This window comes from Tupaia chinensis, unplaced genomic scaffold (assembly GCF_000334495.1).
Source record: "Tupaia chinensis unplaced genomic scaffold, TupChi_1.0 Scaffold139484_1, whole genome shotgun sequence".
NCBI lineage: Eukaryota > Metazoa > Chordata > Mammalia > Scandentia > Tupaiidae > Tupaia > Tupaia belangeri.
Window position 1 is genome coordinate 154,523 of NW_006199369.1, and position 15,396 is coordinate 169,918.

The following is a 15,396-nucleotide window of genomic DNA, read 5'->3' on the forward strand; positions in this document are numbered from 1 at the left end:
TAGTGGTGTTCTTGGGAACTGGAGATCTCACTGTGGGAGAACCAGGATCATAACGTAGAATTGGACACAGTGAGAATGGGATCAGTTCAGAGCATTTGACTTGGTCCCAGGAGCTGAATTTTTAATTGGAAACATTAACATGGGCTCATTTTACACATACATACACACACGCACACTTAAATCTACAGTGCCCAATAGCAATGGACACACTTGGGGCCTGGTCTTTGTGTTCTGTCATTATTCTCCATCAAGGAATAGGACTCTTTGAAGAAGTGGCTGACTCCCAGAGAAAGGGTAAGACGAGGGCGGGTCAGGCCCTAGGCTAGCCACCTAGTGTACAGGAAGCATGTAAACTTGCCATGCCATGTCAAAAAACTCAGGAAGCTCTTTAGGGAGCCCCCACTGGAATAATTTGAACATCAAAAGTAAAGTAATAGAAATGAACTAAGCACATTGAAATTTTAAAATGCTATGTATCAGAGGGAAGAAAAATAGTGAGGGGGGAAAGGCAAAAGTTCCTTAATGAAGAATGCCAACTAACTCACGGTGGGATTAAAAAATCACCCTTTTGTAATCCACTAGGAATCACCAGTATCGGCTTTCAACCATGGGATGACAGATTATAGGGAGGAAGACACCTGGATGGTTCATCAACACCACCTCCCAGATGACTTGCTTATCACACGGGAGAATGTTCTCTCCTCAAACAAATGTCAAAGTTAGCAGCCGTATGGAGTAAGCTGCCAAACATCTGTAAACCAAATTGAATCACGAGGAAACAATCAGGCCATTCCAAAATATAAGACATTCAAAACTAACTGACCTAAACTCATAAAAAAGACAGTGTTATGAAAAAAGGAGAGAGAGAGAGAGAGAGAGAGGATGTAGTGTGCTCTAGATTTAAAAGTTACAAAAACACAGCAATGAAATGCATTCATGAACTCTGACCTCTGAATAAACAATATAAAGAGCTATAGAAGGCATGAAGGATTGCAGAAACTTAAATATGGACTAGAGAGTAGCTATTCTTCAATTAAAAGTTTATTCTTTTTTGTTATGATAATGAGTTCTGTAAAAGAATGTCTTTTTTTTTTTTTTTTGAGAGGTTTTTGCTATAGGGTGCGTGTGCTCTCCAGAAAGAGAGGGAGACAGAGAGACAGACAGCGAAAAGTCACCCCCAGGGGAAATGGCCACACCGCAATCCCTTCTCCTCCATTCTCCTCTCGGGACCTTGGGCACGCACACACACGCGCCTGGCATGAGTTTAAGCCATCGAGTCTAGGACTCGAACCGCAGTCGACTACATGGGAGTTCAGCAACATAGCCATTACGCCAACTGCTGTGCCAAGAATGTCCTTATTATTATTATTTTTAAAAATATGGAATGCTTCACAAATTTGCGTGTCATCCTTGCACAGGGGCCATGCTAATCTTCTCTGTATCGTTCCAATTTTAGTATATGTGCTGCTGAAGCGAGCACGGAATGTCCTTAGTTTTATAAGCTATTTGCTGCAGTATTTAGGAGTGGGGTTCTACAGGATCTGAAACTTTCCAACGGCTCATCAAGAAAGCACTCCCCACATACACATATACATAAACATAAAGCAAATGTGGCAAAAATGTCAACAAATGGTGCATTTATATTAAACGGATGCAGATGTTTGTTGTGCTTTATTCCTACTTTTCTGTCAAGTGGAATTTCTCTCAATTGAGAATTGTGGAGGCCCAGTTGCAGTGGTGGCAGCAGGAGCTCAATGCTCCGCTATGCTGGGAGCCACATGGAAGATAAGGGTTTGGTTGTCAGGTCAGCTTGTACACTGGGGTGTATGTGTTTTGATCCTGACTGGCTGGGAAGAGCTAGGGGGAGGGAAGATCATGGCCTGAGTCCCTGTTGATGGGGGTTGCCTTTCTGTCTGAAAGACAGGTAAGGGTGGGGGAGAGAGAGAGAGAGAGGGAGGAGAGGAAAGGAGAGGAGAGGAAACTTTTTAAAAACTTGTGGAGGGCCAGCCTTGTGGTACAGTAGTTAAGTGCTATAAATCAGGAACTGGATCCCACATGGCTGACCATGGTTTGGGTCCTAGTTCCAGAGCTTGGTAAACATGCTGGGCATGGATGCACTGCATGCTCAAAATCCTGACAGGATGAAGAAATGGAGAATGGATTTCAGTGTGAGCACACCCTATTGGGGGAGCTCTCCCCCTCTCCCTCTCTCTCTGGAAAGTGCATATATCCTCTGGTAATTTTTAAAAATTATGAAAAAGAAACATAATAAAGGCAAACATTTAAAAATTGCCATTGAGAATTAAGTTTCATTAGCAAAATGCTTTGACCCACTTTAAAAAGAAATGAATAGCTATGAAGTGACTGGATCTCAGAGAAAAATAATAATATCCCAGGAAATCATCACCCCAGAGTTGGCCAGACCCTTGCACCTGACCATCAGAAGCCCACTCATCTGTCCAAGGCCACAGCATATGGGATTAGTTGAGAGCATCTGCCTTGGTCCCATGGGGGCTCACTTAAACTCACTGGGCTTCGGTGTCCTGCTTTTCAGAGGAGGTCCCCATTGTTCAGGAGACCAAGCCCCAGAGTCCAACCCAACACTTTCCTCCATCTCTAGGTTGACACTCAAGCCCCACCTGCTGCAATGGGAATCAGCACAGGGGGCCTGTTCTCTCTGTTCCCACATGAAATACGGGGGTTCGTCACGGCCCCAGTGGCTGACACAGGCAGAGGCAGTGAGTCAGAGGGGACAACCAGTGGTGTGCGAGCACAAAGGACAAAGAAAGGCCTGGGGCAGCTCTGTAGAAAGCACAAAGGTCGCATCTCGCTCAGCAAAGTTCATATGAGGAAAGAGAGGAGGGCACTTCAGGCCAGAGGGCAGCCAGGGCCCAGAGCGTGGGCAACACAGGCGTGTTCTGGGAGGAGGTGAAATGATTTTCATGTTTTTGTCATAAGTTTAAAAAATGTGGATGTACACACATGCTAGAGTGGATATTTTTATCACATCAACAAAACTGAAAATGAGGACCACTGACCTTTCCATGAAACAGCAGGTACAGAAATGTATACAGTCTGCTCATCCCAGGAATAGATCTGTTTCACCAAAAAATTAGAGGGAGTAGGCTTCTTAAAGAATCTAGGAGATAAAAATAAGGAAGTGATGTCTAGCTTATTTTTTTTCCTCTCTCAAAGGCATGCATCCTTTAAGCAACAAGGAACTGAAAAGGATGGATATGCTTCTTCTGTGTCCCCACTTGGTCTTTTAATAAAAATTTCAACACATTGCCTTAAATTTCATTAAAAAATAAAAACTCCAGTAAAAACCAAGAACAAGAAAAACCAGCACAGTTTATAGGAATGAAACAGTGTTGGCTCCACATGGTTGGTTTATATTAATGCTCTAGCATAACTCGTTAGCAGATAAAGGACAGTACCAATGAAGCTGACTTCAAGATTCCTCTGAACTGGGACCAGCAGTTAGTGTAATGGCTATATCACTGGACTCCCATGTAGTCGACTGCAATTTGAGTCCTGGACCAGGTGACTTAAACTCACTCAGGGCACATGTGTGTGCATGCCCAAGATCCCGAGAGGAGACTGGAGGAGAAGGGATTGTGGCATGGCCATCTCCCCAGGGGAGTGATTTCTCACTTTCTGTCTCTCTGTCTCTGTCTGTCTGTCTGGCGAGTGTAAGCGCCCTATATGCGGTCGTGTTGGGGAGGGTAAGCGCCCTATAAAAAAAACCCCAAAAAAAAAAAAAAAAAAAAAAAGAAAAAAAAAGATTCCTCTGAACTCATTTCCCTTTTCTATGTATAACTTAAGGAATTCAGTTAAAATCCAAACTCTTTAAGTAAATAGACACTTTCAGACACTGAAATGTCCCATTTGGAGCCAGCAGGTAGTATAGTGAAGGTGTTAGATTCCACATGGCCAACACTGAGGTTGGAGTCCTGTACCTGGCAACCTAAAAAACATGCCAGGCACATGTGTGTGCATGCCCCAAATCCTGAGGGAAAAATGGAGGAGGAAGGATTGTAGTGTGACAATCTCTCCCCACTCCCACCGCCAAGGAAAGCTTTCTCACGTTCCTTCTCTCTGTCTCTATCTGTCTCTGTGGCAAAAATCTACAAAAGATAAAAAAAGGAAGAAAGAAAGAAAGAAAGAAAGAAAGAAAGAAAGAAAGAAAGAAAGAAAAGGAAAAGAAATGTATCATTGGGCAAGATGAGAGCTGAGTCAACAGAAATGAAACCATGGGCTAAAGCAGTGTGGAAAACAGCTGTATAAGACAGTCATAGCTCGCGAGGACCCCTCAAGCCAGTTGAGGTACTCACCTACCCAAATGGAAACAACATTTGGAATAGATAAAACTGTTGCCAGATAGCCTAAATCCATGGACCAAATGGAAACATTTGGAATAGCTAAAACTGTTGCCAGATAGCCTAAATCCATGGGGACACAGAGAAGAAAAAGAACCCAGGATCTATCACTCCCAAGAAGACTGCCCTCCCAGACCAGCCACAAACTCAAAAACTGGTGGTATCAATCAGCACTTCTGCACATGACTCCAAAGAATCTTTCTGGTATTTATTTATTTATTTAGCCTTCCATATGATTCAGTCATAACATGGGGCCCACCCAAGTCTTGAAAACTCAACATCATGAAAGATAATTCATCTATCATGTCTTCTTATATGAAATTAAACAAAAACAAGAGGAATTCTGCCCCAGTTCCATGCTGTGAGAATTAAATTTTTCATTGGGACCACATGTGTTATTACTCACAATTCAGATGTTTCTCATTCCAATAAACTCAACAGGCAGGAATCTGACCTCAAAAGCCAAAGTGAGGAAACTTGTTGTCCGAATAGCACAATATATAATTTCTATAGACCGTAAGCCTCATTATTGTTGCAAAAACACAATTTAATTCACTGATTTTTCATAGAACATTCTTCAGGATGATGTGTCTTTCCAGGCCTCATTTGCCTGTGGCTGTCACCCTGACACACCTTACGAGCAACATGATGGGAAATGCTTTCACATTGGGCTTCGAAAACTTGATTCTTATCTGCAGAGACTCCTGGGAGTTTTCAGAAAGGCCAATGAACTGGTGGAAATTCACTTTCTCCCGAAGCAATGAAAATGTTGTTTTATTTTTGCTATTATCCTGTCATCAAAAAGAAAACAAGTTAAGTCAAATTTGCCTTTGGAGGAACAAAGACACTAAAAATCAGCCTGCATGGCATAAAGAAAGCAGAGATGGCCAGGAAATCTCTCCTTACTCTGTCGTCTTCCTCCCCAGACTCGACAATCACACGCGTCTTCAGCCGTTGTCTGTTGATGGGTCTTCTGCTGGAGCAGCTGAAGATGGTGAGCCTTACTACACCATCGATCTTAGGAAAGAAAGAACAGTTCAGAGGAAAGACAGCGGACAGTTGGCTTCAGTGAGATCAGCATGAAACCAGAGGACAATAAGGCTATCATTCCAGTTACATGAAATATGGACCTGGCATTAGAGGAAAAACAGCTAGTTACACTCCTTAGGATGGCAAGAGTTGGGGTGAAGCTAATGCTTCATTTATATAACTTGTTAAAAGGAATCATGTTGGAAGTGTTGAAAATATTTTATTTTAAAAGCTCATACAAAAATAAATGTCTGCTCATTGTAGGTCATCAGAAGTTCTAGAAAGACACATGAAGAATAGATTATAATCTCACTGGTCAGAGAATTCATATTTGGGGATACTGCATTCTAAACTTTTTCCATGCAATGAATACACACAGGACAATGTAGTCTTCTATATTTTTTGCATAAAGTCTTTCAAAGTCACTGAAGTTCCTTGTTTGACATAGTTGTAATTGGCTAAACGTGATTTATCACAATTCATCTAAGTGGCCGGTGAAGTGTATCCTTATGTTAAATAAGTTACATTTCTACTTGAGTCATCATAGATAATATTGTTTGAAAAAAATAAGTACAATAAAACATCTTTCTCTGAGTAAATCTTTTCCATTTCCTTGGCCTACACTCTTAGAAGTGTAACACCTGGGTCTAGGTATTTGAAGCCCCTAGGCCTAGTGACAACATGTTTTTAGAAAGGTGTTACAGACACCTGGTTTACTCACTGCATCACCACAAATAGGACATACTTTTAAATACCTTTATAGGTTAAAAAGTTATTTTAATTTCTATTTCTTTATTGTTTGTTAGTCTGAATAATTTTCATATGCTGACTAGCCAAAAACAAAAACAAAAAACAAAACAAAAAAATAACACAGGGTTGGTTCTGTAGTGGAGTGGTTAAATCTATGCACAGGAAGCCAGATCTCACATGGTCAACTGTGGTTTGAATCCTGGCTCTGGCAGTTTGAAAAATTACACTAGGCAGGCCCATTTATGGCATGTGGTTAAGGCAACTGGATCCCATATGACCAACCATGAGAACTGGACCCAGAGGCTTGAAAACCACACTGAATGTGAGTGTATAGGTGTCCAAAATCTTGAAAGGTTAAATGGAGGAGAAAGAATTTCAGGATGACCATTCCTCGTAGGGAATGCTTTCTCATTGTCCTTCTCTCTGTCTCTCTCCTGCTAGCACATGCAATCTTTAGCAAATTTAAAGAAAGGAAGAGATAAAAGGCAAAAAGAAAAACATGCCAGGCCCTTCTGTGTGCCTGACAAAAATCCTGATGCTAAAAACCAGCCAGCACCGACGAAAGGAAGCAGAGATGGCTAGGGAAGCTTTCCTTACTGGGCTGTCTTCCTCCCTAGACTTGACAGCCACCAGTGTCTACAGAAGAAATGGAAAAGGAAAGCCTGAAGCATGGCCATGCCTCGTTAGGGGTGAGTGCACATGCTCTCTGGCAATTAAAAATAAAAGCAAATACTTTATAACGTAGGCATTTTTAAAATGTATCTTCATTCATCAGACATTTACTGAGTGTCCACATGAGCCAGCGACTTCAACCAGGACTGGGGCCTGGAGGAACAGAGAATTCAGAGAATGTTCCCTGTGTCCTTCTGGGATTATCACATGGCTTTTGCTTGCAGATGGTGATGTCGTGTTCACAAAGTAAACACGTGGGCAGCTGGATGGTCCTCCCTGACTTCCCCATCCTAACATTCCCTTGCCCTCAGGTTCCTCTTCTGCCCAAACTCCAAGGCCCCAGTGGCTCCCTCCTGGCTATGCCTGGATGTGCCTCTCAGGGGAGTGTGGAGGCCAAGAAAGAAGTTCTGAGGGACCCCTGCAACCCTTCTCAAGTTTTGTTCAGGTTAAATGATGCATTTAATTTCAGAACTGGCCACAATGCTCGGCATAACCACTCTTACGCTAATCTACTCCAGACTTTTCTTCACTTATAATGGATTTAACAGCTCCATTGTGGTCACTGAACGGGTCCAGTGACCAGAAAGCAGCAATATTTAGTTTTGCTAAGACTTTTCTGGAGAAACTGATCTTCTAAGAAAAGTAGAGCCAGCAGTGTGTTTTAAGTGGCCCCTCACCAGGAACTGAAAAGCGGGTGCATATGTGCAAACTCGATCTCTCTTTTTATCATCGAAGCCCAGTTCCTTTACCTTGGGAACTGGTCATTAGAAGTGGTGGGTCACCTGCCAACCGTACCTGCCCAGCAGCTTGCCTCCCGGGATATGGGTTCTTCTTGAAGAGAATGAGCCGGCTAATGTAGCACGGGCTCTGTGTTTTCACCTCCTCGGGACTGTGCCCGGTGAGATCACCAGGTAGATGCACCTGGATGGAGCTCAGGTTCTGAACGGAGCTCTGAAAGTTCTGATGAAGGAGGGTCCAGAATTCCATTCTCCCAGTGCGAACATAGAGCCGGCGCTCGGGGTGCGAAGAGAGACAGCTCTGAAACACAGCATGGGGAGTTGGTCATTGACAGCACAATGGGCAGTGTCTTGAATCCTGACCAGGGGAGAGGTGGAAAATAATGAAAAGACAGCCTATCTCAAGTTAGACTGGACTCATCTGCCTGAGAAAAAATTTTGACACAATATAAATCCAAATAATACAATACACTGTTTTGTTTTGATGCATCTTTCTGTGACATTTAATTCATTTCTTTAACAGCTGCCAGGCTTCTGGGCAGCCCATCAAAAGGGAGTTTTAAGAACATGGTCATTTTTGAAACATGGAGTAAACATGAGAGCAATGTCTCCAGGCCCGGCCCAGGGTAGGTTTGCAACCCCTGTGTTTAAAGAGACTAATGACTATCGATGGGTGTTATTACCAGATTCAGACAGAGGCTTTACTTACTTTCTAACTTCCCAAATATTGCAGAAGCTATCAATGAAATAGACCAGCAGGCCCTAAGGGATGATAAATTGGCAGGAGAGGAGCGACAAAAGCCTATCTATGATCTTACTGCTGCTTAGTGAAAGTTACTTCATGAGGTGAGAAAAAAGAAATCTCTGAGACAATTTGCCAAAGTTACTGGAGCAGAAATAAATGAATTATACTTTGGTCATTTTTTGAGCAGTCACGTATCAACAGGGCTACCTTTAAATAAATGCATGTAAGAAATCATTGCATTATTTAATATCATCATTCCAAAAATGGAAGGCATCCTGAGGAATAATGTTTGTCACCCTCCCAGATGAAAATCTACCAACACATTGGAAAACATGACAATGTCACCATAAAAATTTCCAAATATCAAGCTGCCACCCTGAATGATAAATAGAGTGCTTCAGGAACTGATCCTAGTTTTGGTTCTGAGAGGTGATTACAGAGGTTAACACTCTGGGAGAGGGAAACAGTAACAGTTTCTTTCTTTCTCTCTCTCTCTCTCTCTCTTTTTTTAAGGTTTTTGCCATAAGGTACATGTGCTCACTGGAGAGAGATAATGAGAGGGCAAGTGAGAAATCACCTTCCAGGGGTGGGGGTCACACCACAATCCCTTCTCTTCTATTCTCCTGGGATCTTAGACATTCATGCACACATACCTGGTGTGGTTTTTAAGCCATCAGGTCCAAGACTCAAGCAGCAGTCAGCTCTGTGAGAGTCCAGTGCCTTAACCACCATGCCACCTGCTGGTCCCAGCAGTTAGTTTTATGGGTGGAGAAAAAGCATGACTTACTAGCAATAAATTTGAGATAATTTCAATTCCTTCTTCTCGAAGATAGTCCTCTTCCCTCGATTTTTCTTGTTCAGAGGCTTCCCAGACTCTGGCTATAAGAAGGATGAGCTCAAGCCTCAGTCCTTTGTCAACCACACACCTCCCCGATAACTGGCCAGGAGCAAGGAGTGTCCGGCTGTACTTGAGGATGAGAACTGCACTGTCAAAGCTCAACTGCATGGAGACAAAGAGGTACAAAAACATTCATGGCAGGTAATGCATGTGCTCTTGTCTCTCTCATTTTATTGTGGATTACTAGTACTAACTCCAGGTCAGGAGACCTGGGCTTGAGTCCTGGTTTGGTCCCTTGGTGATTATCATGCTAACTCTTGAGTGACAATTTGCTCTCTGATATTCAACTTCCCACTCCATACAATGACCAAAAACAAATAAATGATCTTGAACAGTCCTTTACGATTTAAGATCTTAACTTGGGGGCCAGCAGGTGGCATGGTGGTTGGGGGCACTGGACTCCCACATGGTCGACCACAGTTCAGGTCCTGGAGCTGGTGGCTTGCTTTCTTACTTTTTCTCAGTCTTTGGCTCTGTTCCTCTCTGGCAAAATACAAATAAGTAAATAAATAAAGGTAAATAAAATAATTATTTTTTAAAAAAGATGTTACCTTCACTAAACTCTTCCAAAATTGGTCCCAAATCCTTCCCCAGCAGCCTATCTCCCCTCAGTTATGTACATTCTACTCTTGAGCTACACTCAACTTCTTACTGGTCCCCAAGTCCTCAGGGCTTTTTCCTGATGCCACACATGCTCCTGAGCTGCAGTATGTTTGCCCTGTCTTTGCCTACAAAATCCTACTTTCTGCTGTTTCTGATATGGACCATTTTCAGACATACACAAAAAGAGACGAGATAGGACAATAGTATGATATGCTCATCACCCAGCTTCCCCAGTTATCATTCACTGGCAACATCTTTCCCTCTATTCTCTACTCAACTTTTTAAAAATAATAATAAGTGAATTTCAGATTTTTGCCATAGGGCAGGTGCCACCATGCCCGAACTTCAGGTTTTTAATACACAACTACTTAGTACATACTGATGATAGATAAGGGCTTTTTCTAAAAACATCCTCATATGCACTATCACAGCTAACAAAGTTAAGATTCTTGGCTACTTCGTTTTTAAAACCAACTTTGTGGGGTCAGCAGGTGGCATAGTGGTTAAGGCACTGGACTCTCACATGGCTGACCAGTTTGTGTCCTGGACCTGGTGATTTGAAAGTCACACCACTGGGGTGTGTGAGCTAACGTGAATCATGTAAACCCTTGAGAAATGGGGCTAGCAGGTGGTGTGATGGTTAAGGTGCTGGACTCCCACATGGCTGGCTGTGGTTTGAGTCCTGGACCTGGCCTCTTGAAAATCACAACAGACACATGCGCGCGTGCGTGTGTGTGTGTATGTGTGCCCAAATCCTGAGAGGAGAATGGAGGAGAAAAGATTGCAGTGTGACCATCCTCACTGGTAGGATGATTTCCCACTTTCCCTCTCTCTAGAGTGAAAACACATGCCCTATGGCAAAAATCTAAAAAAAAAGAGAAAGAAATCTTGAGAAACAGTTTTGTAACTTTTCTATTTCTCCTGTCTTCTTTTTGTTCTCTTCTATAGAAAAAGACCCTAAGCTCTGCCATTTTGGAGCATTGGCAATAGTTTTCTAAAGCTTCCACTTCCAGATGGCCCGTCCTCATGCTTTAGCTTGAATAAATCTTTTACTTGCTTCACAAGCTTGGGTTGGATTCTTTATCCCAGTTCCATAGACACATGAGACTCAGGCAGGAGGGCCAGGAGGGAGGTGGCAGAACCCCTGGGCATCTTTCATTCGCTGTCCATATCTCCCTCCTGAGCTCCTGCCCTGTGCCACAGCTGTGGTCGTGTCTTATGGGGAGGAAGAAATGGTCCCTAAAGTCAGCAGTTTACATCCAATAAGGGAAAAGACACAATAAAGAAATTACTTACAGGAAGACCGCATAGTGCATTGGTTAAGTACTATGCATAGGGAACCAGAATTCATAAAACCAACCACAGTCCAAATCACAGCCCTGGTGGTTTGAAAAACATGCCGGACACACATGTGTGCTTGCCCCAAATCCTCACAGGATGGAGACATGGAGGGGAAGAGATTGTAGCATGACCACACCCCATTAAGGGGTGCTATATCTCTTTCTGAAGAAAACACACACCCCCTGGAAATAAGAAAGTGAGAGAAAAAAAGAGGAAGGGAGGGAAAGATACAGAGTTGCAGACTATGAAAATACCCAAGTAACAGGAGGAGAGGGCGACTTCAGACTGTGGGTCATGGATGACTTCTCTGAGAGTGGAATGAAAGGTTTTGGCTGCTTGATGAACCAACCAGAGGCACAGCAGGAAAGTGACAATAACCCAGGCTGAGCCAGGACAGCTGGAGATGGTTAGAAAGTGGAGAAAGACAGAATAAGAAGGAGCCAAACCTGGCAGGCTGTAGCCAGATCACTGGATTTGATAACTCATGTAGTGAGAAGCATGAGAGAGTTTTAAGCAGGAGAGTAGCATTCACTATTCAGCTTTTAAATAAACCTCTGTGGACCAGACTGTGAACTGTTGGTTAAGGTGGCTGGTCCCACATTGCTGGCCATGTGGTTTCAGTCCTAGACCTAGCAGACAGAGATACATGCCAGGCATGGGTTTACTGAAAATTCTGAGAGAAGAATGGAGGAGAAGGGATTTCAGCTTGACTATTCCCCAAGGAGAAGAGGGATATTTTCTCATTTGCTACCTCTCTCTGTGTCTCTGTCTTTGTCTCTCTCCAGCAACCATACACACTCTCGGCAAATTAAACAAGAAGTAAATGATCCTCTGGCTGCTGCTGACAGCATGCATAATAATGTGGTAGGAGAAGGGGTAGGGAGGACAGTAAGACACTGCAAGCCTGGATGATGGGTGACATTTACTGAAATCAGAGTGAAGACAGCAGGTATAAAAGACATAGGAAGATTCCAGCCATGTTTTGAGGAAGAACAGATAAGACTTAACTGTAAGTGGATGGATGAGGCAGAGGGAGGGCTCTCTGATGACACCAGGATTTGACAGAGGTCCTAGGTGGGTCATGCTGCCCTGCCCAGAGCTAAGGGGAACAGGAGGGGTATCAGAGGTGGGAGGAGTGAGGGGGAAGTGGAGGGAAGAGCTCCACATGACATGGCTAGACTGGGCATGGCTATCACCCATGTGGAAATGCCAGGTGGGAAGTTCCAGGTATGCATCTGGAGTACTCTAGAGAGGATGGGGTTGAATACGTAACATTTAGAATTCTCATCACATTGATTTAAGGTAAAAGCACCGGATGAGCTCACCCAGGGAGAGAGCATGGGCAGGGAAGTCCAGAAAGCCCAAGACTAAACCCTGAGGCCATGACCTCATAAACACAGAAGAGCAGGAGCCAACAGTGGTCAGCCAATGAGCCCAACCATGGAACTGGACCATGGAGTCAAAAGGAGGCAGCATCCTGAGAGCAGGGTGGGCCTCCACAGAAGGCTCCTGGCAGGGAGGAGATGGCTGGCAGAGCATGCCATGGGCTTGGCCACATGGGGAGATCTTCAGGGACTTTGTCAGGAGGGGCTCCAGTGTGCAGGTGGAGATGGAGGTGGAGATGGTTAAACATGCACAACAGGTGGCAAGTCCAGACCACAGCAGGCTCCAAGCTCACTTTCAAAGTGCCTTGCTATGAAGATGAGTATAGACATAGGTGGCAACCAGAAGAGGGTATGAGTTCACTAGAGAGAGGTTTAAGTAATGGACGAGCTCCTCAGAAAGGTGGGGATCATGCCGTAGGAGCAAGGGAGACTAGAGGAGGGAAGCTATGAGCAGGATTCACATAAGCAGGGTACCACCTGACTCCAGGGGCCAGTTGGACAGGAAGTGCACCGCAGAGATGGCCCCAGAGGCAGGAGCACTGGTGAGGGGGAGATCCTCCCCAGGCGAGCGAGCACAGCTGACAGGGAGGCTGTGGTTAGATTTGCACATGAGGAAGGATGAGGGGCCGGATGGACTTCTTCTCATCTCTCAGAAGACAACAGAACCAGGACATCAGCTAAAGGGGAGGGGAGAGGCCATGGATCTGAGAAGACAAGAGGATGAAAAGATGGGAAACGCAAAACCATGGCTCAGTAATAAAGAATAATAAAGAATGATTCCCTCTCCCAAATCAGTCACAGCGTGTGGAATATCTGCTTTGATCCATTTCTACTGTGGATTTTTAAAGTTCTACATTAGAAAAGTTCTACACTCATGGTTGGAGAGGGACAATTCCATTCAGAAGGAATTCTAGGGGAAAGGTATTTTTAATTTTTTTAAAAAGTTTTTTTTTCTGTAAAGTGCATGTATTTGCCAGAGACAGAGGGAAAGTGATAAATTACCCTTCATGGTGGATGGCCAGCTGCAATCCCTTTTCCTCCAATCTCCTCTTGGAATTTTGGGCACATACACACATGCCTGGAATGATTTTCAAGCTGCCAGGTTCAGGACTTGAACCATCGTTGACCATGTGGGACCAGCGCCATAACTACCATGCCACCTGCTAGCCCTAAAAGGCATAGTTTCAATCTAAGTTCAAAATATAACTCTGACTAGTGGATTCCTCAGGACCTAGTCATGTCCTTAAGAGTGATACGAAAGAGCAGGAAGGTACACCTGGGAAGAAATAGCACTCACCTTGTTAGGGGAGTTTATGAGGCCCTTCAACATGAGAACAGAATCGGTCATTTCATCCTGACCAGCAAAACAAACAAAAACAAAGAGACAAAACACAAGGGTAAAGTTAATCAATTTAGTTTAAAGTTACAGCTTGCTTACATGGAAATAAAACAGATCCCATGCTTTCAGCTAAGAGACTAACAAGAAGCCAGAGCTTCTCTAGGAAGGTCATTTTCTTGGTCTCAATTTTCCCTTACAGCATCTCTCTTCTCACGTTGCCCAGCCAGCTTCATGATACCCCATTAAGGAAATGACAAAAACAAACAGGGAATAAGGAGACAAAGGTAAGTGAAACTTTGAAAAACAGAGAATTGTGGAGGAAAAAAAATTTGTTCTGGGCCAGTTATGTGACATTGTGATAAAGATGGCTATATCCTACATGGCTAAGTACATGGTTTGAGTCCTGGATCCGGTGGCTTGGAAAACATGCTGAGCATGTGTGCATGCCTGCCCCAAATTCCAAGATGAGAATGAAGGAAAAGGGACTGCAGCATGGCCCTACCTTCCGGGGGGTGATTTTCATTTTCCCTCTCTTTGTCTGTCTCTCTCTCTGGCGAATGCACATACCATAAAGAAAAAAAAAATTGTTCAAGTGAAGTATCTTATAATAAGATATGTTCTCTGTTGATGTAGATATTTTCTTTTTTTTTAACGAAATTATTTTATTTAACTTTGTTTTAATTTGACCAGAGAGGGGGAGAGAGAGAGAGAGAGAGAGAGAGAGAGAGAGAGAGAGAAAGAGAGCGAGAGAGAGCAAGCGATATGGAAAGCGAGAAAGCAAGCCACCAGGTCCAGGACTCAAACTGCAGTCAGCCATGTGGGAGTCCAGAGCCCTTAGCCACCACACCACCTGCTGGCCCCGATGTAGATATTTTCTATTGAAAATTATAAGAAAGGAGTTGCAGAAAAGTTGTGAGCAAGGTGGTGATACCTGACTGTACAGTCATTTCTTCCGAAGTTGCACTTAATTGTGAATTTAACTCTCTAGAATATGATTGTTAACAAGATAAAATCAGATTGGATTTGCATATTTTTACTTATAGAAACCCTAGCAGAATTATCAGTGGTGATGACTGACATATCATTCTCTCTTTCAGAAACATGCGTACTGCAGCTGTAGAACACAGGAGTAGACTTCAGAGGTCATTGCCATGTGTTGGGGCCATGCTGACTGACCCAGCTGGACTCACCTCTTGTTTATGTTTCATTAGCACTGTGCCCAACTGATGAGCCAACCAGTCATAAGCCCTACAATTTGGTACAGGGTTACAAACACTGAACTCACCCAGACTGGGCCATACCTGATCTGCAAAAGCTAATCTGCATACTGAAGAAATTAGTGCATCTTGTATTTGTGACCACTGGCTGCATGAGTCACTTCTGTCCTCCTTAGTCAAACGACTTAGGATGCTGGCGATCATAGTGATGTAATTCCTGACTTCTGCGTAACTCCCCATCAGCTGGAGGGTAGCCAGATTTTTCAGGCTGGAATTATATCTGAAGAAAACATGAGAGTTA

The 15,396-nt window shown here is 43.6% G+C and overlaps 1 protein-coding gene and 1 non-coding gene across 2 annotated transcripts in view; both read right to left on the minus strand.

Moving 5' to 3' along the window:
• Window positions 1–15,396, minus strand: part of PKD1L1 (polycystin 1 like 1, transient receptor potential channel interacting) — a 45,993-nt gene that overhangs the window by 6,735 nt on the left and 23,862 nt on the right. Inside the window, exons 7-13 of the mRNA XM_027765710.1 lie at window positions 15,180–15,375; window positions 13,837–13,893; window positions 9,100–9,312; window positions 7,626–7,868; window positions 5,286–5,396; window positions 5,013–5,170; window positions 3,039–3,139 (exon numbers count right to left, since the gene is read on the minus strand). Of these exons, the coding sequence (XP_027621511.1) occupies window positions 3,039–3,139; window positions 5,013–5,170; window positions 5,286–5,396; window positions 7,626–7,868; window positions 9,100–9,312; window positions 13,837–13,893; window positions 15,180–15,375 (1,079 nt within the window). The remainder of the gene's footprint in view (window positions 1–3,038; window positions 3,140–5,012; window positions 5,171–5,285; window positions 5,397–7,625; window positions 7,869–9,099; window positions 9,313–13,836; window positions 13,894–15,179; window positions 15,376–15,396) is intronic.
• LOC114004658 (U6 spliceosomal RNA) lies at window positions 1,374–1,480 on the minus strand. Its single transcript, XR_003546759.1, has one exon. It is a non-coding gene; the product is annotated as a U6 spliceosomal RNA (small nuclear RNA).